Below are 23,793 nucleotides of genomic sequence, written 5' to 3' on the forward strand. Positions count from 1 at the left end.
GTCAGTGTTTTCCTCAGTTTTCTATCAGACACAGTGGTCAGATAGTCTGCCACCATGTACTGTCTGTTTAGAGCCAAATAGCATTGAAGTTTACTTAGATTTTTTTGTGGTGTCTTTCCAAATCGGTGATATATTTTTCTTTTTGTTTTGTGATGATTTCGTTGGGCCAGATTTTCTGAGTGCTGTCATGAGGCTCTATGGGTTTGGTTTGGGTTTGTGAACTGAACCTCAGAACCAGCTGGCTGAGGGGACTCTTCTCTGGTTTCATCTCTTGACATTGTAGAGCTGTGTGGTGGAATGTTTTGGGGTCACTTGTTTTTAGATGGTTGTAAAATTTGATGGTCTTTTTTTCTATTCGAATGAGGGGGTATTGGCCCAATTCTGCTCTACATGCGTTATTTGGAGTTTTTCTTTGCACTTGCAATACAGTCTTGCAAAACTCGGCATGCAGTATTTCAATTGGATGTTTGTCCCATTTGGTGAATGAATTAGAGAGTGGACCCCATACTTCACTGCCATATAGAGCAATTGGTTCTATAACCGATTGGAACATTTTGAGCCAGATTCTAATTGGAATTTCGATTTTAATGTTCCTATTAATGGCATAGAATGCTCTTCTTGCTTTGTCTCTCAGCTCATTCACAGCCATGTGAAAGCTACCTGTGTTGCTGATATTTAGTCCTAGATATGTTTCGTTTTTTTGGTGTGTCCAAATAGAATTTAGATTTCTCATCCTGATTTCCGGACCTTTTTTGGAATATCATTATATATATATTTTTTTAGGTTAACGGTCAGAGCCCAGGTCTGACAGACCATGTGAAGACGATCTAGGTCCCTGAGAGAAGAAGAAGTCTGTTTGCTTGTTGCCAATTTTAACCGCATATTTGTTTTTAGTGTACATTGATTTAATAACATCATATGTTTTCCCTCCAATACCACTTTCTATTAGTTTGTAAAAAAGACCTTTGTGCCAAATTGAATCAAATGCTTTCTTGAAATCAACAAAACACGAGTAGATTTTGCCTTTGTTTTGGTTTACTTGTTTGTCAATTAGAGTGTGGAGGGTGTAAATGTGGTCTGTTTAAGATAATTTTTTAGAAATCCAATCTGGCTTCTGCTCAGGACGTTGTGTTGGAAATGGTGTAGTCTGCTATTTATAATACTGCAGAGGATTTTCCCCAAGCTTCTGTTAACGCAAATTCCTCTAATTATTTGGGTCAAATTTGTCTCCATTTTTAGATTGGTGTGATCAATCCCGGAAACCAAATATCGGGGAAAATACCTGCAGTGAGGATAATGTTAAAGAGTTTGAGTATAGCCAATTTGAATTTGTGGATGTATATTTGATCATTTCATTTCAAATACCATCAGCACCACAGGCCTTTTTGGGTTGGAAAGCACATAGTTTTCTCCCCAATTTCGTGGTATCCAATTGTTAGTAATTACTATCTTGTCTCATTGCTACAACTCCTGTACCGACTCGGGAGAGACGAAGGTTGAAAGTCATGCGACCTCCGATACACAACCCAACCAAGCCGCACTGCTTCTTAACACAGCGCGCATCCAAACCGTCGGGGGAAACACCGTGCACCTGGCAACCTTGGTTAGTGTGCACTGCGCCCGGCCCGCCACAGGAGTCGCTGGTGCGCAATGAGACAAGGATATCCCTATCGGCCAAACCCTCCCTACCCGGACGACGCTATGCCAATTGTGCGTCGCCCCACGGACCTCCCCGGTCGCGGCCGGTTACGACAGAGCCTGGGCGCGGACCCAGAATCTGTGGTGGCACAGCTGGCGCTGTAGTACAGCGCCCTTAACCACTGCGCCACCCGGGAGGCCCAGCTCTCTCTCTCTCAAACAGCTCGCTCTCTCTCTCTCTCTTTCTCTCTCTCTCTTTCTCTCTCTCTCTCTCAAGCAGCTCTCTCTCTCAAGCAGCTCTCTCTCTCCCTCTTTCTCTCTCTCTCAAGCAGCTCTCTCTCTCTCTCTCTCTCAAGCAGCTCTCTCTCTCTCTCTTTCTCAAGCAGCTCTCTCTCTCTCTTTCTCAAGGAGCTCTCTCAAGCAGCTCTCTCGCTCTCTCAAGCAGCTCGCTCCCTCTCTCAAGCAGCTCGCTCCCTCTCTCAAGCAGCTCGCTCCCTCTCTCAAGCAGCTCGCTCCTTCTCCCTCTCTCAAGCAGCTCGCACCCTCTCCCTCTCTCAAGCAGCTCGCTCCCTCTCTCAAGCAGCTCGCTCGCTCCCTCTCTCAAGCAGCTCGCTCCCTCCCTCTCTCAAGCAGCTCGCTCCCTCTCTCAAGCAGCTCGCTCCCTCTCTCAAGCAGCTCGCTCCCTCTCTCAAGCAGCTCGCTCCCTCTCTCAAGCAGCTCGCTCCTTCTCCCTCTCTCTAGCAGCTCTCGCTCTCTCTCTCAAGCAGCTCTCGCTCTCTCTCTCAAGCAGCTCTCTCAAGCAGCTCTCTCGCTCAAGCAGCTCGCTCAAGCAGCTCTCTCGCTCAAGCAGCTCGCTCAAGCAGCTCTCCCGCTCAAGCAGCTCGCTCGCTCTCCCTCTCAAGCAGCTCGCTCGCTCTCCCTCTCAAGCAGCTCGCTCGCTCTCCCTCTCAAGCAGCTCGCTCGCTCGCTCTCTCAAGCAGCTCGCTCGCTCGCTCTCTCAAGCAGCTCTCTCGCTCGCTCTCTCAAGCAGCTCGCTCTCTCAAGCAGCTCTCTCCAGCAGCTCTCTCGCTCGCTCTCTCAAGCAGCTCGCTCGCTCTCTCAAGCAGCTCGCTCGCTCTCTCAAGCAGCTCGCTCGCTCTCCCTCTCAAGCAGCTCGCTCGCTCTCCCTCTCAAGCAGCTCGCTCGCTCTCCCTCTCAAGCAGCTCGCTCGCTCTCCCTCTCAAGCAGCTCGCTCGCTCTCCCTCTCAAGCAGCTCGCTCGCTCTCCCTCTCAAGCAGATCGCTCGCTCTCCCTCTCAAGCAGCTCGCTCGCTCTCCCTCTCAAGCAGCTCGCTCGCTCTCCCTCTCAAGCAGCTCGCTCGCTCTCCCTCTCCAGCTCTCTCGCTCGCTCAAGCAGCTCGCTCGCTCTCTCAAGCAGCTCGCTCGCTCGCTCTCTCAAGCAGCTCGCTCGCTCTCCCTCTCAAGCAGCTCGCTCGCTCTCCCTCTCAAGCAGCTCGCTCGCTCTCCCTCTCAAGCAGCTCGCTCGCTCTCCCTCTCAAGCAGCTCGCTCGCTCTCCCTCTCAAGCAGCTCGCTCGCTCTCCCTCTCAAGCAGCTCGCTCGCTCTCCCTCTCAAGCAGCTCGCTCGCTCGCTCTCTCAAGCAGCTCTCTCCAGCTCTCTCGCTCGCTCTCTCCAGCAGCTCTCTCGCTCGCTCTCTCCAGCAGCTCGCTCGCTCTCCCTCTCAAGCAGCTCGCTCGCTCTCCCTCTCAAGCAGCTCGCTCGCTCTCCCTCTCAAGCAGCTCGCTCGCTCTCCCTCTCAAGCAGCTCGCTCGCTCTCCCTCTCAAGCAGCTCGCTCGCTCTCCCTCTCAAGCAGCTCGCTCGCTCTCCCTCTCAAGCAGCTCGCTCGCTCTCCCTCTCCAGCTCTCTCGCTCAAGCAGCTCTCTCGCTCGCTCAAGCAGCTCTCTCGCTCGCTCAAGCAGCTCGCTCGCTCTCTCAAGCAGCTCGCTCGCTCTCCCTCTCAAGCAGCTCGCTCGCTCTCCCTCTCAAGCAGCTCGCTCGCTCTCCCTCTCAAGCAGCTCGCTCGCTCTCCCTCTCAAGCAGCTCTCTCCAGCTCTCTCGCTCGCTCTCTCCAGCAGCTCTCTCGCTCGCTCTCTCAAAGCAGCTCGCTCGCTCTCTCAAGCAGCTCGCTCTCCCTCTCAAGCAGCTCGCTCGCTCTCCCTCTCAAGCAGCTCTCTCGCTCGCTCTCTCAAGCAGCTCGCTCTCTCAAGCAGCTCTCTCCAGCAGCTCTCTCGCTCGCTCTCTCAAGCAGCTCGCTCGCTCTCTCAAGCAGCTCGCTCGCTCTCTCAAGCAGCTCGCTCGCTCTCCCTCTCAAGCAGCTCGCTCGCTCTCCCTCTCAAGCAGCTCGCTCGCTCTCCCTCTCAAGCAGCTCGCTCGCTCTCCCTCTCAAGCAGCTCGCTCGCTCTCCCTCTCAAGCAGCTCGCTCGCTCTCCTCTCAAGCAGCTCGCTCGCTCCTCTCAAGCAGCTCTCGCTCTCCCTCTCAAGCAGATCGCTCGCTCTCCCTCTCAAGCAGCTCGCTCGCTCTCCCTCTCAAGCAGCTCGCTCGCTCTCCCTCTCAAGCAGCTCGCTCGCTCTCCCTCTCCAGCTCTCTCGCTCGCTCAAGCAGCTCGCTCTCTCAAGCAGCTCGCTCGCTCTCTCAAGCAGCTCGCTCGCTCGCTCTCTCTCAAGCAGCTCGCTCGCTCTCCCTCTCAAGCAGCTCGCTCGCTCTCCCTCTCAAGCAGCTCGCTCGCTCTCCCTCTCAAGCAGCTCGCTCGCTCTCCCTCTCAAGCAGCTCGCTCGCTCTCCCTCTCAAGCAGCTCGCTCGCTCTCCCTCTCAAGCAGCTCGCTCGCTCGCTCTCTCAAGCAGCTCTCTCCAGCTCTCTCGCTCGCTCTCTCCAGCAGCTCTCTCGCTCGCTCTCTCCAGCAGCTCTCTCGCTCTCCCTCTCAAGCAGCTCGCTCGCTCTCCCTCTCAAGCAGCTCGCTCGCTCTCCCTCTCAAGCAGCTCGCTCGCTCTCCCTCTCAAGCAGCTCGCTCGCTCTCCCTCTCAAGCAGCTCGCTCGCTCTCCCTCTCAAGCAGCTCGCTCGCTCTCCCTCTCAAGCAGCTCGCTCGCTCTCCCTCTCCAGCTCTCTCGCTCGCTCAAGCAGCTCTCTCGCTCGCTCAAGCAGCTCTCTCGCTCGCTCAAGCAGCTCGCTCGCTCTCTCAAGCAGCTCGCTCGCTCTCTCAAGCAGCTCGCTCGCTCTCCCTCTCAAGCAGCTCGCTCGCTCTCCCTCTCAAGCAGCTCGCTCGCTCTCCCTCTCAAGCAGCTCTCTCCAGCTCTCTCGCTCGCTCTCTCCAGCAGCTCTCTCGCTCGCTCTCTCAAGCAGCTCGCTCGCTCTCTCAAGCAGCTCGCTCTCCCTCTCAAGCAGCTCGCTCGCTCTCCCTCTCAAGCAGCTCGCTCGCTCTCCCTCTCAAGCAGCTCGCTCGCTCTCCCTCTCAAGCAGCTCGCTCGCTCTCCCTCTCAAGCAGCTCGCTCGCTCTCCCTCTCAAGCAGCTCGCTCGCTCTCCCTCTCAAGCAGCTCGCTCGCTCTCTCTCAAGCAGCTCGCTCGCTCTCCCTCTCCAGCTCTCTCGCTCGCTCAAGCAGCTCGCTCGCTCTCTTTCTCAAGCAGCTCGCTCGCTCGCTCGCTCTCTCAAGCAGCTCGCTCGCTCTCTCAAGCAGCTCGCTCGCTCTCTCAAGCAGCTCGCTCGCTCGCTCTCTCAAGCAGCTCGCTCGCTCTCTCAAGCAGCTCGCTCGCTCGCTGTCTCAAGCAGCTCGCTCGCTCGCTCTCTCAAGCAGCTCGCTCGCTCGCTCTCTCAAGCAGCTCGCTCGCTCTCTCAAGCAGCTCGCTCGCTCTCTCAAGCAGCTCGCTCGCTCTCTCAAGCAGCTCGCTCGCTCTCTCAAGCAGCTCGCTCGCTCTCTCAAGCAGCTCGCTCGCTCTCTCTCAAGCAGCTCGCTCGCTCTCCCTCCCTCCCTCTCTCAAGCAGCTCTCGCTCGCTCTCAAGCAGCTCTCTCTCAAGCAGCTCTCGCTCTCTCTCTCAAGCAGCTCTCGTTCTCTCTCTCAAGCAGCTCTCGCCCTCTCTCTCTCAAGCAGCTCTCGCCCTCTCTCTCTCAAGCAGCTCTCGCCCTCTCTCTCTCAAGCAGCTCTCGCCCTCTCTCTCTCTCAAGCAGCTCTCGCCCTCTCTCTCTCAAGCAGCTCTCGCCCTCTCTCTCTCAAGCAGCTCTCGCCCTCTCAAGCAGCTCTCCCTCTCTCAAGCAGCTCTCCCTCTCTCAAGCAGCTCTCTCTCAAGCAGCTCTCTCTCAAGCAGCTCTCCATCTCTCTCTCTCAAGCAGCTCTCCATCTCTCAAGCAGCTCTCAAGCAGCTCTCCCTCTCTCAAGCAGCTCTCTCTCTCTCTCAAGCAGCTCTCTCTCTCAAGCAGCTCTCTCTCTCAAGCAGCTCTCTCTCTCTCAGGCAGCTCTCTCAGGCAGCTCTCTCTCTCTCTCTCTCAGGCAGCTCTCTCTCTCTAGCAGCTCTCTCTCAAGCAGCTCTCTCTCGCTCTCTCAAGCAGCTCTCGCTCTCTCTCTCAAGCAGCTCTCGCTCTCTCTCTCAAGCAGCTCGCTCGCTCTCCCTCGCTCTCCCTCCCTCTCTCTCGCTCAAGCAGCTCGCTCGCTCTCCCTCTCAAGCAGCTCGCTCGCTCTCTCTCAAGCAGCTCGCTCGCTCTCCCTCCCTCCCTCTCTCAAGCAGCTCTCGCTCGCTCTCAAGCAGCTCTCTCTCAAGCAGCTCTCGCTCTCTCTCTCAAGCAGCTCTCGTTCTCTCTCTCAAGCAGCTCTCGCCCTCTCTCTCTCAAGCAGCTCTCGCCCTCTCTCTCTCAAGCAGCTCTCGCCCTCTCTCTCTCAAGCAGCTCTCGCCCTCTCTCTCTCAAGCAGCTCTCGCCCTCTCAAGCAGCTCTCCCTCTCTCAAGCAGCTCTCCCTCTCTCAAGCAGCTCTCTCTCAAGCAGCTCTCTCTCAAGCAGCTCTCTCTCAAGCAGCTCTCCATCTCTCTCTCTCAAGCAGCTCTCCATCTCTCAAGCAGCTCTCAAGCAGCTCTCCCTCTCTCAAGCAGCTCTCTCTCTCTCAAGCAGCTCTCTCTCTCAGGCAGCTCTCTCAGGCAGCTCTCTCTCTCTCTCAGGCAGCTCTCTCTCTCTAGCAGCTCTCTCTCAAGCAGCTCTCTCTCAAGCAGCTCTCTCTCAAGCAGCTCTCGCTCTCTCTCTCAAGCAGCTCTCGCTCTCTCTCTCAAGCAGCTCGCTCGCTCTCCCTCGCTCGCTCTCCCTCCCTCTCTCTCGCTCAAGCAGCTCGCTCGCTCTCCCTCTCAAGCAGCTCGCTCGCTCTCTCTCAAGCAGCTCGCAGCTCCCTCCCTCCCTCTCTCAAGCAGCTCTCGCTCGCTCTCAAGCAGCTCTCTCTCAAGCAGCTCTCGCTCTCTCTCTCAAGCAGCTCTCGTTCTCTCTCTCAAGCAGCTCTCACCCTCTCTCTCTCAAGCAGCTCTCGCCCTCTCTCTCTCAAGCAGCTCTCGCCCTCTCTCTCTCAAGCAGCTCTCGCCCTCTCAAGCAGCTCTCCCTCTCTCAAGCAGCTCTCCCTCTCTCAAGCAGCTCTCTCTCAAGCAGCTCTCTCTCAAGCAGCTCTCTCTCAAGCAGCTCTCCATCTCTCTCTCTCAAGCAGCTCTCCATCTCTCAAGCAGCTCTCAAGCAGCTCTCCCTCTCTCAAGCAGCTCTCTCTCTCAAGCAGCTCTCTCTCTCAAGCAGCTCTCTCTCTCTCAGGCAGCTCTCTCAGGCAGCTCTCTCTCTCTCTCAGGCAGCTCTCTCTCTCTAGCAGCTCTCTCTCAAGCAGCTCTCTCTCGCTCGCTCTCTCAAGCAGCTCTCGCTCTCTCTCTCAAGCAGCTCTCGCTCTCTCTCTCAAGCAGCTCGCTCGCTCTCTCTCTCAAGCAGCTCGCTCGCTCGCTCTCCCTCGCTCGCTCTCCCTCCCTCTCTCTCGCTCAAGCAGCTCGCTCGCTCTCCCTCTCAAGCAGCTCGCTCGCTCTCCCTCTCAAGCAGCTCGCTCGCTCTCCCTCTCAAGCAGCTCTCGCTCTCTCTCTCAAGCAGCTCTCGCTCTCTCTCTCAAGCAGCTCGCTCGCTCGCTCTCCCTCCCTCTCTCCCTCTCAAGCAGCTCGCTCGCTCTCCCTCTCAAGCAGCTCGCTCGCTCTCCCTCTCAAGCAGCTCGCTCGCTCTCCCTCTCTCTCTCTCTCTCTCCCTCTCTCTCTCAAGCAGCTCTCGCTCTCTCTCTCTCTCTCTAGCAGCTCTCGCTCTCTCTCTCTCTCTAGCAGCTCTCGCTCTCTCTCTCAAGCAGCTCTCGCTCTCTCTCTCAAGCAGCTCTCGCTCTCTCTCTCAAGCAGCTCTCGCTCTCTCTCTCAAGCAGCTCTCGCTCTCTCTCGCAAGCAGCTCTCGCTCTCTCTCTCAAGCAGCTCTCGCTCTCTCTCTCAAGCAGATCGCTCTCTCGCAAAGCAGCTCGCAAGCAGCTCGCTCTCTCGCTCGCTCTCTCAAGCAGCTCGCTCGCTCTCTCAAGCAGCTCGCTCGCTCTCTCATGCAGCTCGCTCGCTCTCTCATGCAGCTCGCTCGCTCTCAAGCAGCTCGCTCGCTCTCAAGCAGCTCGCTCGCTCTCAAGCAGCTCGCTCGCTCTCTCGCAAGCAGCTCGCTCTCTCGCAAAGCAGCTCGCTCTCTCTCTCTCTCATGCAGCTCGCTCTCTCGCAAGCAGCTCGCAAGCAGCTCGCTCTCTCGCTCTCTCAAGCAGCTCGCTCGCTCTCTCAAGCAGCTCGCTCGCTCTCTCGCTCTCTCAAGCAGCTCGCTCGCTCTCTCGCTCTCTCAAGCAGCTCGCTCGCTCTCTCTCTCTAGCAGCTCTCGCTCTCTCTCTCAAGCAGCTCTCGCTCTCTCTCTCAAGCAGCTCTCGCTCTCTCTCGCAAGCAGCTCTCGCTCTCTCTCGCAAGCAGCTCTCGCTCTCTCTCTCAAGCAGCTCTCGCTCTCTCTCTCAAGCAGCTCGCTCTCTCGCAAAGCAGCTCGCAAGCAGCTCGCTCTCTCGCTCGCTCTCTCAAGCAGCTCGCTCGCTCTCTCAAGCAGCTCGCTCGCTCTCTCATGCAGCTCGCTCGCTCTCAAGCAGCTCGATCGCTCTCTCGCAAGCAGCTCGCTCTCTCGCAAAGCAGCTCGCTCTCTCGCAAAGCAGCTCGCAAGCAGCTCGCTCTCTCGCTCGCTCTCTCATGCAGCTCGCTCTCTCTTAAAGCAGCTCGCAAGCAGCTCGCTCTCTCGCTCTCTCAAGCAGCTCGCTCGCTCTCTCAAGCAGCTCGCTCGCTCTCTCGCTCTCTCAAGCAGCTCGCTCGCTCTCTCGCTCTCTCAAGCAGCTCGCTCGCTCTCTCTCTCAAGCAGCTCGCTCGCTCTCTCTCAAGCAGCCCTCTCTCTCAAGCAGCTCTCTCTCTCAAGCAGCTCTCTCTCAAGCAGCTCTCTCTCTCTCAAGCAGCTCTCTCTCTCAGGCAGCTCTCTCTCTCAGGCAGCTCTCTCTCAGGCAGCTCTCTCTCTCTCAGGCAGCTCTCGCTCTCTCAGGCAGCTCTCTCTCAGGCAGCTCTCTCTCAGGCAGCTCTCTCTCTCTCAGGCAGCTCTCTCTCTCTCTCAAGCAGCTCTCTCTCTCTCTCAAGCAGCTCTCTCTCTCTCTCAAGCAGCTCTCGCTCTCTCTCTCAAGCAGCTCTCGCTCTCTCTCTCAAGCAGCTCTCGCTCTCTCTCGCAAGCAGCTCTCGCTCTCTCTCGCAAGCAGCTCTCGCTCTCTCTCTCAAGCAGCTCGCTCTCTCTCTCAAGCAGCTCGCTCTCTCGCAAAGCAGCTCGCAAGCAGCTCGCTCTCTCGCTCGCTCTCTCAAGCAGCTCGCTCGCTCTCTCAAGCAGCTCGCTCGCTCTCTCATGCAGCTCGCTCGCTCTCAAGCAGCTCGATCGCTCTCTCGCAAGCAGCTCGCTCTCTCGCAAGCAGCTCGCTCTCTCGCAAAGCAGCTCGCAAGCAGCTCGCTCTCTCGCTCGCTCTCTCATGCAGCTCGCTCTCTCGCAAGCAGCTCGCAAGCAGCTCGCTCTCTCGCTCTCTCAAGCAGCTCGCTCGCTCTCTCAAGCAGCTCGCTCGCTCTCTCGCTCTCTCAAGCAGCTCGCTCGCTCTCTCGCTCTCTCAAGCAGCTCGCTCGCTCTCTCTCTCAAGCAGCTCTCGCTCGCTCTCTCTCAAGCAGCCCTCTCTCTCAAGCAGCTCTCTCTCTCTCAAGCAGCTCTCTCTCAAGCAGCTCTCTCTCTCTCAAGCAGCTCTCTCTCTCTCAGGCAGCTCTCTCTCTCTCAGGCAGCTCTCTCTCTCAGGCAGCTCTCTCTCTCTCAGGCAGCTCTCTCTCTCTCTCAGGCAGCTCTCTCTCAGGCAGCTCTCTCTCAGGCAGCTCTCTCTCTCTCAGGCAGCTCTCTCTCTCTCTCAAGCAGCTCTCTCTCTCTCTCAAGCAGCTCTCTCTCTCTCTCAAGCAGCTCTCTCTCTCTCTCTCAAGCAGCTCTCGCTTTCTCACTCAAGCAGCTCTCGCTTTCTCACTCAAGCAGCTCTCGCTCTCTCAAGCAGCTCTCTCGCTCTCTCTCAAGCAGCTCTCGCTCTCTCTCAAGCAGCTCTCGCTCTCTCGCTCTCAAGCAGCTCTCGCTCTCAAGCAGCTCTCGCTCTCTCGCTCAAGCAGCTCTCTCTCTCAAGCAGCTCTCTCTCTCAAGCAGCTCTCTCTCTCTCAAGCAGCTCTCTCTCTCTCAAGCAGCTCTCTCTCTCTCAAGCAGCTCTCCCTCTCTCAAGCAGCTCTCCCTCTCTCAAGCAGCTCTCTCTCTCTCTCAAGCAGCCCTCTCTCAGCAGCTCTCTCTCAAGCAGCTCTCTCTCAAGCAGCTCTCTCTCAAATGCTACCTGTCCCAGACCTGCTATTTTCAACTCTCTAGAGACAGGAGGAGCGGTAGAGATACTCTGAATGATCGGCTATGAAAAGCCAACTGACATTTACTCCTGAGGTGCTGACCTGTTGCACCCTCGACAGCCACTGTGATTATTATTATTTGACCCTGCAGGTCATCTATGAACATTTGAACATCTTGGCCATGTTCTGTTATAATCCCCACCCGTCACAGCAAGAAGAGGACTGGCCACCCATCATAGCCTATCTATGGTCCAGCCTATCTAGGGAGTTTTTCCTAGCCACCGTGCTTCTACACCTGCATTGCTTGCTGTTTGGGGTTTTAGGCAGGGTTTCTGTACAGCACTTTGTGACATCAGCTGATGTAAGAAGGGCTTCATAAATAAATGTGATTGATTCTATGAACTGGTCTTCCTGGCTGTGGGGTCTCCCCGTTAGTGTGACACAGGCTCGCAGAGGGAGTGTAGTCTGAATGAATGTAAAGGGGACTATATTGGGATGGGATTTAACTGAACCACAAGGACGACTGCTAATCTGAAACAAGGCTCCTCACAACGGCATACTGACACGGGCTGCCAAGCACACAGATAGACAACACAGTCTAGACAACACAGTATAATTTCACATGTACGCTCACACACACACACACACACACACTCACTCTTATTCTGTAACTCCCAAACCCAGAGTTCTTTCTACGAGGGGTGCAGTGTGTGTGTGTGTGTGTGTGTGTGAATGTAGTGGGGCTTGTCTGGTGATAAGCAGATTTATCCAGTCGTTACTCCCTCTAATGATTTATTATCCAATTACACAGCCATCTTAAATGGGGGCACTTGGGGTAAATTGGAGAGTTGCAGAGATGAGGTTTGGGCAAAATTAGCTTGTCATGGCTGTTGTGTATTCGTAAATACTTACTAAGTTCTCGCTAACAATTCTTGTCTGAGAAAATAGAGGGAGTAAAACCGGAAGTAAATTTGTAACAAGGGAACCATGAAAACAGACCGATATGAATAGAGAGTGTTACCATAGCGAATCCGACATCGGCCTTCTTTAGGGCGGGGCCATCGTTAGTTCCGTCGCCTGTCACAGCCACCACCTGTCGTGTCTCGAGGACGGTGCTGTCCATGATACCTGAGGGAGAGGAACAAGACCACACCCCTCAGATATCGGTACACTGGACAGCAGTATACACATTCTCTGAGGAATGGAATTTTGTTGGATGAACATAACTAACAAATGTCGGTCCCCCAATATTTCGAAATGGCCTTTTACCCATTTCATTTGCTTTTTCAGTGACTGAAATTCAGTGTTTTTTTCCCCCAGTTAGTCTTCTAGTCAAGAGTCTCCACATTCATGACCAACACCTGCGTTATGCCTCACCTGGCCCGAAACTCTCTCTCCACCCCTCCACCACCCCCAACTGAGATGAAACAGGCTAGTCTTTGAAGAAAACTGGGTTGGGCTGAAGGGGATGGCAGTGCTAGAGACCCCTGGGTCTGCTGTGTGTGTCGATCACACATGAAAGAGAACACATTTTAGGAAGGAGGAGGGGAGTAAAAACAAGAAAAGGAGAGATGTGTGACAGCTTTAACCCACCTTTGACCAGAGTGTGTTTGTCAGTGGGAGAGGAGCGAGCCAGCACACGCAGCTTGGGCCACACCTTATCCAGACGCTCTTGCTCCACCTAGAGCACAGGAGGACACGGAGTCAGAGGGACTGAATCTCGAGCAATGAAGAACTTTAAGAATGCATCACTCCCAATGTTAGTACTACTACTAGGACATCATTTAAGTCCCCAAGCCTGTCTCATCTTTAATATATATATATATATATATATATATATTTTTTTTTACCTTTATTTAACTAGGCAAGTCAGTTAAGAACAAATTCTTATTTTCAATGACGGCCTAGGAACAGTGGGTTAACTGCCTGTTCAGGGGCAGAACGACAAATTTGTACCTTGTCAGCTCAGGGGTTTGAACTTGCAACCTTCAGGGTTACTAGTCCAACGCTCTAACCACTAGGCTACCCCTTTCAAAATAAAAAAAAAGTCCTGTGGTGTGTCTCACCTCTCCCTGGTCGTTACGGATCAGCTGGTTGAACTCTTTGCCCTCGAGACACAGGAAGTCCTCACCCGGCAACAGGATGCCACACTTGGTTGCTATGGCGCGGGCAGTGTTGATGTTGTCCCCGGTAACCATGCGCACGGTGATGCCGGCCTTCTGGCACTTGAGGATGGCATTAGGTACCTTAAGGGGAGGGAGGAGAGAGTCATGACTTGAACATCACTACAAGGACATTGATCAGCCAGTATTCTGTAGTTATATATCCACTTCACAACAACATTCCTTGGTATAGTATCAGTGCTGATCTCAGGCCAGTCTGTGTAAGGTATATGTTTGTCTCTGAGTGATTCTGTATGTATATTCCCCTCCATATGTTCCCCACTCCAGGGTTAGTCTCAGTAAAAGTAAGTGTCGGATGTTATTTTAGTTTCTCTCTCAGCATGACAATGTGAAGCCCTGACAGCTTTTGCTCATTCGGGCCTGACCTCTCAACCCGCTGTGTATGCGAGACGCTCTCTCTGTGTGTTTGAGTGAGTGTGTATATGTGTCTGTGCTTGTATGTGAGCTTGCGTTTGAAGTCCTGTATAATTATCCACCCTCAGGCATGTGATGAGTCACTTCTCATTAGACCAATCAGATTACTTATTTATAGATCATTAGAAACCCCCCACAGTTGTCTGCCTGTCAATCACACCGCTGAACCCCAACCTGGCACCCCACCTCCCACCTCCTCTGCCCTCACATAGACCACTAAACATGTAGCTACACTCTTTGCGTAACCCTCTCACACCCCCAAAGTAACAGAGAACCGCAAAGAAACAAAAGAACCTTGACCCACTATGGTGGAATGATCCCACAATAACACTGGCAGACCACCTCATGCAAACATCCACTTACGCCCCAACGCAGAACAACTCAGGGGCATGATGGACTGATGCGATGTTAGTTGTAATTAACTAGGCTATTCTTTGTCACCGGAGGTGGGCAAGGTGTCGCCTCTACCGGAGAGTTTTGACAACTGGAAGAGGGACCCACGCATTAAGCACCAGGGTATGTGAACAGTTGGCTAAACTCGTGGGTTAGGAGTTTGAGCTTGTTGCCATAGGTTTATGAACCAAAATACTGAAATGATAAACCATAATTTCTTTGGAGTGTACTTTATTGGCCATTATGCCAAATGGCTACTACTGGGCTATATAGCGCACATTTGCAGTGGTAATTCCAAACATACTATTCCATCTGATGATGTATCCGTTATAGCCTATATAATAAACAGATACTAGCCTACACAGAAAACGCATTGTTTATCTATATGTTTAGTCATGTTATAATCATGAATAGGTATAATGCTGGTAATCAGACTTTTGAAATCAGTGGAATGCCCAGTGGAAGAAGAGAGATCATTGCCAAATGTGGAGAGTCAAAAAGAAAACACAGAAGGCTGTTGTATAAAACACCCGTCTCCGGATTACATCTTCAAACTAAAGGGCAACCATGGCATCCATGACAGAGAGGGAGAAGTGTTCATCCATGTATACGGGTAAGAGTCTAGCTAAATGGGTCTGTATGATCTATGTAGTAATATTATGTGTATCTCAGAGATACATTTGCATGGCTAGTAATAGCCTAATTAGCTAGCTAGCTAACATTGAACATAGTTGGTTAACTTTAGACACCTGCAGATTCATGCATGGTGCATGGTAGTATGAGTTAGGATTAATTTTTGGTTGATTGTTTAGCTAGCTAGCCACATGTCTAAACAAAATATTATACTATGCAAGTAACCATTTCACTGTACCGTTTACACCTTCTGTATCCTGTGCATGTGACAAATAAACTTTGGTAAACACACACTATATCAAATATAATCAAAGACGGTAATGTGAAGAACAATATGACCTGCTTCAAAGTCAGATTAGGATATAGGCCAAGGACTAGATAAAGTGTATTTTTACTACAACTCACCACTTTTAGTCTTGAAATCTTTGGTTGTTTACTACACTACCCTATTCACCATGTTTAGCACATGGCCTCACATGTGAATCCTTAAAGAGATGGGTGGGGCTAAGGCTTAAGAGGATGTGAAGGATGCTTAATGGGTGTAGACAAAGAAGCGCTCTCCAGTAGAGGGCCTCCTGAGTGGCGCAGTAGTCGAAGGCACTGCATCGCAGTGCTTGAGGCATCACTACAGCCCCAGGTTCGATCCCTGGCTGCGTCGTGACCGGGAGACCCATGAGGCATACACTACATGAAAAAGTATGAGGACACCTGCTCGCCGAAACATCTCATTCCAAAATCATGGGCATTAATATGGAGTTGGTCCCCACTTTGCTGATATATAAAAAATAATAACCAAAATGAATAAATATCAAGACATTCAACCTCTCTCAAAGCTTTTATTATACTGAAACTATATCTAAATCCAAACTGGTTTTCCAGGAGGAGACTAAGTGGGACATCCGATGTTTAAAAGGGGGCTTTTTGCTGTTATATAGATTAAAACTATCAATTTCCAGTGGATTGTAGCCCTGTTTAAAGTATTCTTATTTTTAAATGAAGGTATACAGAGTTTTCTAAAATTACAATTTATCCTCCAGAAGAGGCAGAATCTACACGACCCTTCAAAAGTTTGGGGTCACATTTTTTGTCCATGAAAATAACAAAATTGATCAGAAATACAGTGTAGACATTGTTAATGTTGTAAATTACTATTACAGCTGGAAACGGCAGATTTTTTAAATGGAATATCTAGTACAGAGGCCCATTATAAGCAACCATCACTCGTGTTCCAATGACACGTTGTGTTAACTAATCCAAGTTAATAATTTTAAAAGGCTAATTGATCATTAGAAAACCCTATTGCAATTATGTTAGCACAGCTGAAACTGTTGTGCTAATTAAAGAAGCAATACAATTGGCCTTCTTTAGACTAGATGAGTATCTGAAGCATTGTGGGTTCGATTACAGGATCAAAATGTCCAGAAACAAAGAACTTTCTTCTGAACCTTGTCAGTCTATCCTTGTTCTGAGAAATGAAGGGTATTCCATGCAAGAAATTGCCAAGAAACTGAAGATCTCGTACAACGCTGTGTACTACTCCCTTTACAGAACAGAGAAAACTGTCTCTAACCAGAATAGAAAGGAGTGGGAGGCCCTGGTGCACAACTGAGCAAGAGGACAAGGACAAATACATTAGTGTCTAGTTTGAGAAACAGATGCCTCAAGTTCTCAACTGTCAGCTTCAATAAATAGTACCCGCAAAACACCCGTCTCAATGTCAACCGTGAAGAGGCGACTCTGGGATGCTGGCCTTCAAGGCAGAGTTCCTCTGTCCAGTGTCTGTGTTCTTTTGGCCATCTTAATCTTTTATTTTTTTGGGCCAGTCTGAGATATGACTTTTTCTTTGCAACTCAGCCTAGAAGGCCAGCATCCCGGAGTCGCCTCTTCACTGTTGACGTTGAGACTGGTGTTTTGCGGGTACTATTTAATGAAGCTGACAGATTAAGGACTTGTGAGGCGTCTGTTTCTACGTGACCACAAACTTTTGAACGGTAGGGTATATTACAGCAAACAATATGGCTAAACACCAATGTACTGAGAGAGATGTATAAGAAAGGTATGTTTATGAATGACATTGTGAACAACGACGGTGTTACAACCAATTCATCCAGGTGTATGGAAATATAACCAACTCATCGTAGCTCCGACACAACATTTTTTTAAATGCAATGAAGTAGTTTGTCTGCCACCAATTAAAAATGTAAAATCCTTGAAATCACTCATGTAAATTGTAAAATGTATCAGTTTCACTTACAGTCAAGAGTGTTGACAAATATGCCGCATAAAATTCAGGATAGTTGTCTCAATACCATGGCATTGGGTTTATGAACTGATATACCGAACAATTGATGCATCAATTTAAGCTATCATATTAAATTATCGCCCCACAGAATCAAGAGAGAATCAATAGAGCATCTCTTTGGTACTGTCCATCAGAAGCTTGTTTTTGGAGTCAGGTCCAGGAATGGTTATTATGACATAATATCAGGGTAAGGTTGACCTGCAAACTGTATTGCTGAGGGATTTGAAGGACCACACAGTCAATAGGAAATATAATTGTGCTCTTTGCTAAATTGTTTATTTTTGGGGCAATTTCGTCAGAAATGCTGCAAACTGGGAGGTTCAAGTCCCTAGTGAGACACCATGGGAGAATGGTGGGATGAATTGCGATAGGAAATGGTAGAATTACTTATTGGGGAAGAGGGGATGATCTGTGGCTGTCTGAATGGTGGAATTGATGGGTGTTGGGAATAATTATATACACAAATGTACAGGTGTATATGTTTGAGGTCCTCCAATCAGGAGAAAGGGAGATTTTTGTACGCTTTGCATTTTTGTGGTTTGGTTTCATGCTGTGAGCTGTGTGTGTGCGCTGTGTGTGAGCTGTGTGTGTGTGAGCTGTGTGTGTGTGAGCTGTGTGTGTGCTGTGTGTGAGCTGTGTGTGAGCTGTGTGTGAGCTGTGTGTGTGCTGGTCCTGGTAGTTATTTGTGCGCTCCACCCGGGCGCCGGGCTGTGCTTGGTTTTTCCTGCCTTTGGAAAATCCATTTGGGCCAGGGCCTTGCTGGTGTCTCAGGGCGGGTGGGGGCGAGCGCACCATCTAACCAGAGCACCCACTGATGGGAGCAGCCATTTTTATTGTCTGTATTGTATTATTGCTTGGGGAAAAAAAGAATTATATATATAAAATTCAAAACAACTCACAAATCTACGATCACTCACTCTCCGATGTTCCACATTTCTGGACTTTATTCGAAACCATGATAATATCCCTGATATTTTGCATTTTCCCCTCAGTTATGCATTTGAATAATAAAATGACACAGGTGTCCTTTCCTCATTTATCATGGAAATGAAGTGTTCCTCATCTCCATAATTAATAGATGATACGAGTAAATCTTCGACATACCAGCAGCTCATTTCAGAGACGCCGCCGTCATGAAAGATCAGCACTAAAGTGCACAGCCATTATACTGGCGGCTACAGTACAGTATCTTTCATCTAGCAGCTAGCCGCCCTTTCCTTCCAACTCTATTGGGAAATGGTAGAGTCAGTCACCCACTGGCTACGAAGCTATTTCCATCCACTCTTATCTGCTGCTGCTTGACATTCAAAACTCTAATGACTATCAGTCTGTCACGTGAAGAACACAGCAAGTGGCGGTTGGGCGGAGCAAGGAAATAGCTAATATGTCACAGTCACACTCTCAAAAGTGGCTATATTAGATTTACATAATGCTGTTTTCAACAAAGTTCAGTGCTCTGTGAGATTACATTTGAATTCTAATTATCAGGTTTACGGGCAATATGGCTCTGGCTGGAGCTATAGAGAATACTTTTTTTTAGGAGACAACAGGGACATTTCAGTCCTCTAGGGCCACAGTGGAGTGAGGTGGTGTGTTCAGCTGGGGGGCATCCTAATAAAATACTTGGGCTTCACTGAACGGGCGTCACTTACATGTGATGTGTGTGTGTGTGTGTGTGCATGTATGTGAGTGAGAGAGTGTGTGTGTGAGACTGTACACATGTGTGTGTGTGTGCAGATGAGCTTTTCAATCATACTCGCAGTTATCACAGCACAGCAGAACTTGGATCACTGCATCACTGGCTTTATAACATTGATTTGAACATGTTGATTTGATACACTGTTAACATCAGTGTCATATGCCCCAGTAAGCAATTCTAGTGCCAAAAAAACAAGTTTGGGGTTTCATTTTGATTAGAATTTTAGGCCTCATCAATAGTCAATTTAATCGTGCTTATTGACAATGTTTGGCATGTCCATGGCATGTACACGGGACCTGGAGTAAAAATGATCCATACTGTTCCCGGAAACAGAATCGTTCTTTTAAAAGCTTGGCAACCGGTTAATAATGTTATTTTACACTCCAGTTATTTTATTTTCATAGTCCCACAACAAAATGCAACAAAGCGCCTATGCAAAGCGCATTTAGGCTTCCTGCACCCCCTCCGAATCATAGGCTACTTTACTGAAATTACAAGCTTGATTCAGAAGACAGGGAGAGATTTCCTATTAGACGAATAGATAAACGCTTGCTGATGACACTATAGGGCTAGTTATCAGGTTTCATTTCGTTTGGATTTATTAACTACAAATAAATATATAAGACGCATTTTTAATTCTGGTGCCACTCTGCACACACAAGCGTGTTAACTAGCTAGTTCAAAGGACATTCAAATATTAAAGCAACAGACTATGGAGGGTTTTACGCATATCTAAACTTTTCATAGAAGCTGGACAAAGATCTAATATAAAGAGAAAGGGAGAATGTCCACTCACTGCTGCCAAATATGTTCTAGAAAACATTATGGAACCATCTTACAGAATGCATTAACACTTTCTCATCATAAAGCTAGGACTGAATTATTCTAAGAAATGTGCAACATGTTGAATTAAACCGTCTCCCTCTCACTCTAATATTGAATATCTTACTCCTTCCACAGTCAAGAGACTCAAACTAATCTTTGGGCTTCTTATAATCTTCTTTCCTCTCCTCTCCCCTCTTTCACTGTCTTATCCTCTCCTCTCCTCTAATTAAACAAGAAATATGTATTTTTTCCCCATATATTTTTTTAAACAAAAACAATATTTCTTAGTAGGTTGGGGTCAGAAGCATGATATCATAAAATCTGCAGGATTACAAAAAAGACGACGCATTGCAGTTGAATCAGCTTTCGTTATTGTACCCTAGGCCTTAGAGTAAAGGAGGGAGGGCTTGGTTTTTAGTCATGTGAAATGGAAAACGAGAAATTGTTGCAAGAAAATGACTTCTAAATAAAAGGGTCACCATCATCATCTCATCTCTTGTTCCATGATGGGCATATGTACACAGGCAGCCAACATGGAGTTTTTATTTTTACACACATCCAAAACGGGAGCTTGCAAAATAGTAGTAAAATTCAGTTCGCCAAATAAATTTGCCAAATTTCAGTTTAAGCAAGTATAATAGAGAATCATTGTACCATCTAAACCGCTGTGAAATATATTTTCCATAACCAAACTATTGTGTTTTCAGCTGTTTGATGCTGGTGTCCAAAACCGAAAGTAAAATACACAAAAACAAAACTTAGGAACGGGAAGCATAGAAACAGCGCACATAGAACAGATCTACCAGTTCTTAGACTTGCTTTCAATGCGAATGACATAAATTCTATGTGAATTTGGTCAGGTCAGCCAAAAAGTTACATATTGCAGCTTTAAACAAACTTTTTTGTGAACACGTTTTGTTTACGTCATCTGTTGCAGCTCAATTTGATTACAAAACCTACAATGCAATGCTCTCTCTGGGCTGGCTGGTTAACCTCTTCAACCTATGGGGGCGCCATTTCATTATTGGATAAAAAAACGTGCCCGTTTTAAGCGCAATATTTTGTCACAAAAAGATGCTCGACTATGCATATAATTGACAGCTTTGGAAAGAAAACACTGACGTTTCCAAAACTGCAAAGATATTATCTGTGAGTGCCACAGAACTGATGCTACAGGCGAAACCAAGATGAAACTTCAAACAGGAAATGAGCAGAATTTTTGAGGCTCTGTTTTCCATTGTCTCCTTATATGGCTGTGAATGCGCCAGGAATGAGCCTGCCCTTTCTGTCGTTTCCCCAAGGTGTCTGCAGCATTGTGACGTGTTTGTAGGCATATCATTGGAAGATTGGCCATAAGAGACTACATTTACCAGGTGTCCGCCCGGTGTCCTTTGTCGAAATTGGTGCGTAATCTTCAGCTGCAGGCATTTTCCCATGGGATTCAGAGGGGAAAGCACACTTCCACGAACGATATATCATCGAAGAGATATGTGAAAAACACCTTAAGGATTGATTCTAAACAACGTTTGCCATGTTTCAGTCGATATTATGGAGTTAACCTGTTGCTTCTACTCGGGACGCTTGCGTCCCAACTAGAGCTCTGGAAATGCAAATGCGCTACGCTAAATGCTAATAGTATTAGTTAAAACTCAAAAGTTCATTAAAATACACATGCAGGGTAATCGAATTAAAGCTACACTCGTTGTGAATCCAGGCAACAAGTCAGATTTTTAAAATGCTTTTCGGCGAAAGCATGAGAAGCTATTATCTGATAGCATGCAACACCCCAAAAGACCCACAGGGGACGTAAACAAAATAATTAGCATTTCGGCGTTACACAAACCGCACAATAAAATAGAAAACATTCATTACCTTTCACCATCTTCTTTGTTGGCACTCTGGTTAAACCACAGCAGTGATTTAACCAGTTTTTTAAACGTCTGAGTGTTTTCTATCCACACAGACTAAGCAAATGCATATACTATATTCCTGGCATGAGTAGCAGGGCGCTGAAATGTTGCGCGATTTTTAACAGAATGTTCAAAAAAGTAGAGGGTCGACTTAAGAGGTTAATTTGGAAAAAAGTTCGGCGTTTTGATGACTGAATTTTCGTTTTCTTTTGGTAGCCAAACGTGATGTACCAAACGGAGCGATTTCTCCTATACAAAGAATCTTTTTGGACAAACTGAACATTTGCTATCTAACTGAGAGTCTCCTCATTGAAAACATCCGATGTTCTTCAAAGGTAAATTATTTTATTTGAATGCTTTTCTGTTTTTTGTGAAAACGTTGCCTGCTGAATGCTAACGCTAAATGCTACGCTAAATGCTACGCTAGCTATCAATACTGTTACACAAATGATTGTTTTGCTATGGTTGAGAAGCATATTTTGAAAATCTGAGATGACAGTGTTGTTAACAAAAGGCTAAGCTTGAGAGCTAGCATATTGATTTCATTTCATTTGCGATTTTCATGAATAGTTAACGTTGCGTTATGGTAATGAGCTTGAGGCTGTATTCACGATCCCGGATCCGGGATGGCTCGTCGCAACAGGTTAACTAGCCTGCAAACGTAGCTACACTAAGGTGACCAAACGGGGACAGTCCCCGTTTTTGGTGGCCTGTCCCTGACTGGAGATGTACCCGGAAATGTGACCGTTTTTAATTGTGTGTTCAAAACAGACCACAAAGTGACAGAGCCTACCGATTGACGTCTCAATCACATTGTGCTTGTTTTGGCCAACAGAGGGGGCTGCTCGCTATAGCAGCTTCATTCACTCTTCTTCTCCTACTACCAACTACTTATTCAAGCTAGTTTTAGAGAAAACTGATGTGGAAAACTCTGCCAGAAGCTATTAAGTGTCAAGTGAATCCACAACATCACCACAAATGTCTTTTCATGCCAGGTAAGTAAGTTACAATCGTTTGTGTTACTAGCTAGTGATGTGATGTCACAATTTATTATATAGATAGATGATCTGCTCTATAAGGTTTTAAATAAGTTATACTAGCTAACGTTAGTCTACATAGACAAGTTAGCTAGCTACTGTCATGGTAGCTAGGTTATGATTATATTAAATTAATGGATAATATTAGCATAATGTTTTCTGTTAGAGAGTGGAGAGGAAGGAGAGGAGGAAGACTGGATAGGAAGAAGAGTGAAAGAGGAGAAAAGGTCAAAAATATTATCACAGAGCCTGCCAATTTATTATTCCAAACTATGTTTTTGAGATTAAATTTAAAAAATGGGTCAAGCAACGGGAATCTGTTAACCAAACTATTTGATCTAATAGTGTACTATTTATTATTAAAGATTGGAGCAGAAGGAGAAGAGTGAGAAGGAACAATTGAGTAAAAAGAGTGAAGCGAGGAGAGTGCAGAAGAGTGAGGAGAAAGAGAAGAAAGACGAGTGAAGACCAGAGGAGGAGCTAGATTGGAGGAGAAGGAAAGAGTTGAGAGCAAGAAGAGTGACAAGGAGAGTGAAGAAGAGCAGACAGAGGAGGTACAATAGCTCGTTCCAAGAAACGGAAATGCCACTTTAATGACAACATGATGAAAGAATTTACATTTATACGCTCAGATCAAGAATGGTTCACTGCACCCTTTGTAATTCCTCTTTTTCAATTGGCAGCGGGGGAAGAACGGCAGTGGAAGAACATGAAAAAGCATAAATCCTCTCTGATTGGCCGTGTTGGTTTGCCCTCTGTCACCACATTCTTCAAAAAGGTAGAGCCTTCCCAAGAAGAATATGATTTAGCTGGGCAGGAGGGTGTCTTTGCATACCACACTATGCGACACAATCATAGTTACAGATATATGGACTGCACAGCACAACTGACACGGATGCTTTAGATCAGGTTGAATTTGTGTCCCTGTCCATTGGTGCGTCCAATCATAGACATGTAAAGCTGCTGACAATAGTAGTCAGATATTGTAAGATACATGATGGCAGCACATCTGTGGAAACAAAACTGCTTGATCTTGTTGAATTGAAAGGAGAAACAGCAGAGGGAATTGCAGAGGAGGTCCTGGTGTTCATCCAAAAATGGAACCTGGAAAACAAAGTTGTGGCATTCTCTGCCGACAACACAAATACCAACTTTGGAGGACTGAATAGACTGGGGAGGGTGAATGTCTATACCAAAGTTTAAAATTCTCTGCAGCGGGAGGTGATTGACTTAGGTTGTCCTGCTCACATCATTCATTACACAGACGGAACAGATTTGCATATGATTCCCCTTGATGTTGAGTACCTGCTCAAAGATATTTTCATATTTTTACCATCAGAGTAGAAAGACTGAAGAGGTTTTGTGAGTTTGTTTGCCAGGAGTACCATAACATTTTATTACACAACAATGTTCGCTGGCTGTCCCTGCTCCCTGCTCTAGAAAGAGTGCTGAAAAGGTATGTGCCATTGAAATCCCCATTTCCTTTCTGAAGACAAATGCCCTGTTGTCCTGCAAACTGACTGAACTTTGCCTGGCCTTTGTCCATGGAAACTTGACCGTATTCAGTGACACGATCAAGATGCTTGAAGGCCAGGACCGCTGTGCTGTGGAGTCAGCTGCAGTTCTGAGAAACGTTGAGGCAAAATTGACTGCAAGACGTGATGAACACGTCACTCCAGTTTTGGTCAGAGGACTTCTGAGAGAGCTAGAGGAAAATGGAGCAATGCCTAAAGAGAGGTTTCTCCAAACATCCCACTCATTCTTCAATATGGCTGTGAACTACATGCAAGCAAAGATTT

The 23,793-nt window shown here is 48.5% G+C and overlaps 1 protein-coding gene across 5 annotated transcripts in view; it reads right to left on the reverse strand.

Moving 5' to 3' along the window:
• The window catches only part of LOC115142934 (plasma membrane calcium-transporting ATPase 1-like), a 173,307-nt gene that overhangs the window by 36,299 nt on the left and 113,215 nt on the right, over positions 1 to 23,793 (reverse strand). For all 5 annotated transcript variants that reach the window (XM_029682806.2, XM_029682809.2, XM_029682805.2 and 2 more), the window contains 3 exons: positions 12,665 to 12,844; positions 12,192 to 12,279; positions 11,620 to 11,726 (listed from right to left, as the gene is read on the reverse strand). In XM_029682806.2, the coding sequence (XP_029538666.1) occupies positions 11,620 to 11,726; positions 12,192 to 12,279; positions 12,665 to 12,844 (375 nt within the window). The remainder of the gene's footprint in view (positions 1 to 11,619; positions 11,727 to 12,191; positions 12,280 to 12,664; positions 12,845 to 23,793) is intronic.

Source organism: Oncorhynchus nerka, linkage group LG15 (assembly GCF_034236695.1).
Source record: "Oncorhynchus nerka isolate Pitt River linkage group LG15, Oner_Uvic_2.0, whole genome shotgun sequence".
Lineage (NCBI taxonomy): Eukaryota > Metazoa > Chordata > Actinopteri > Salmoniformes > Salmonidae > Oncorhynchus > Oncorhynchus nerka.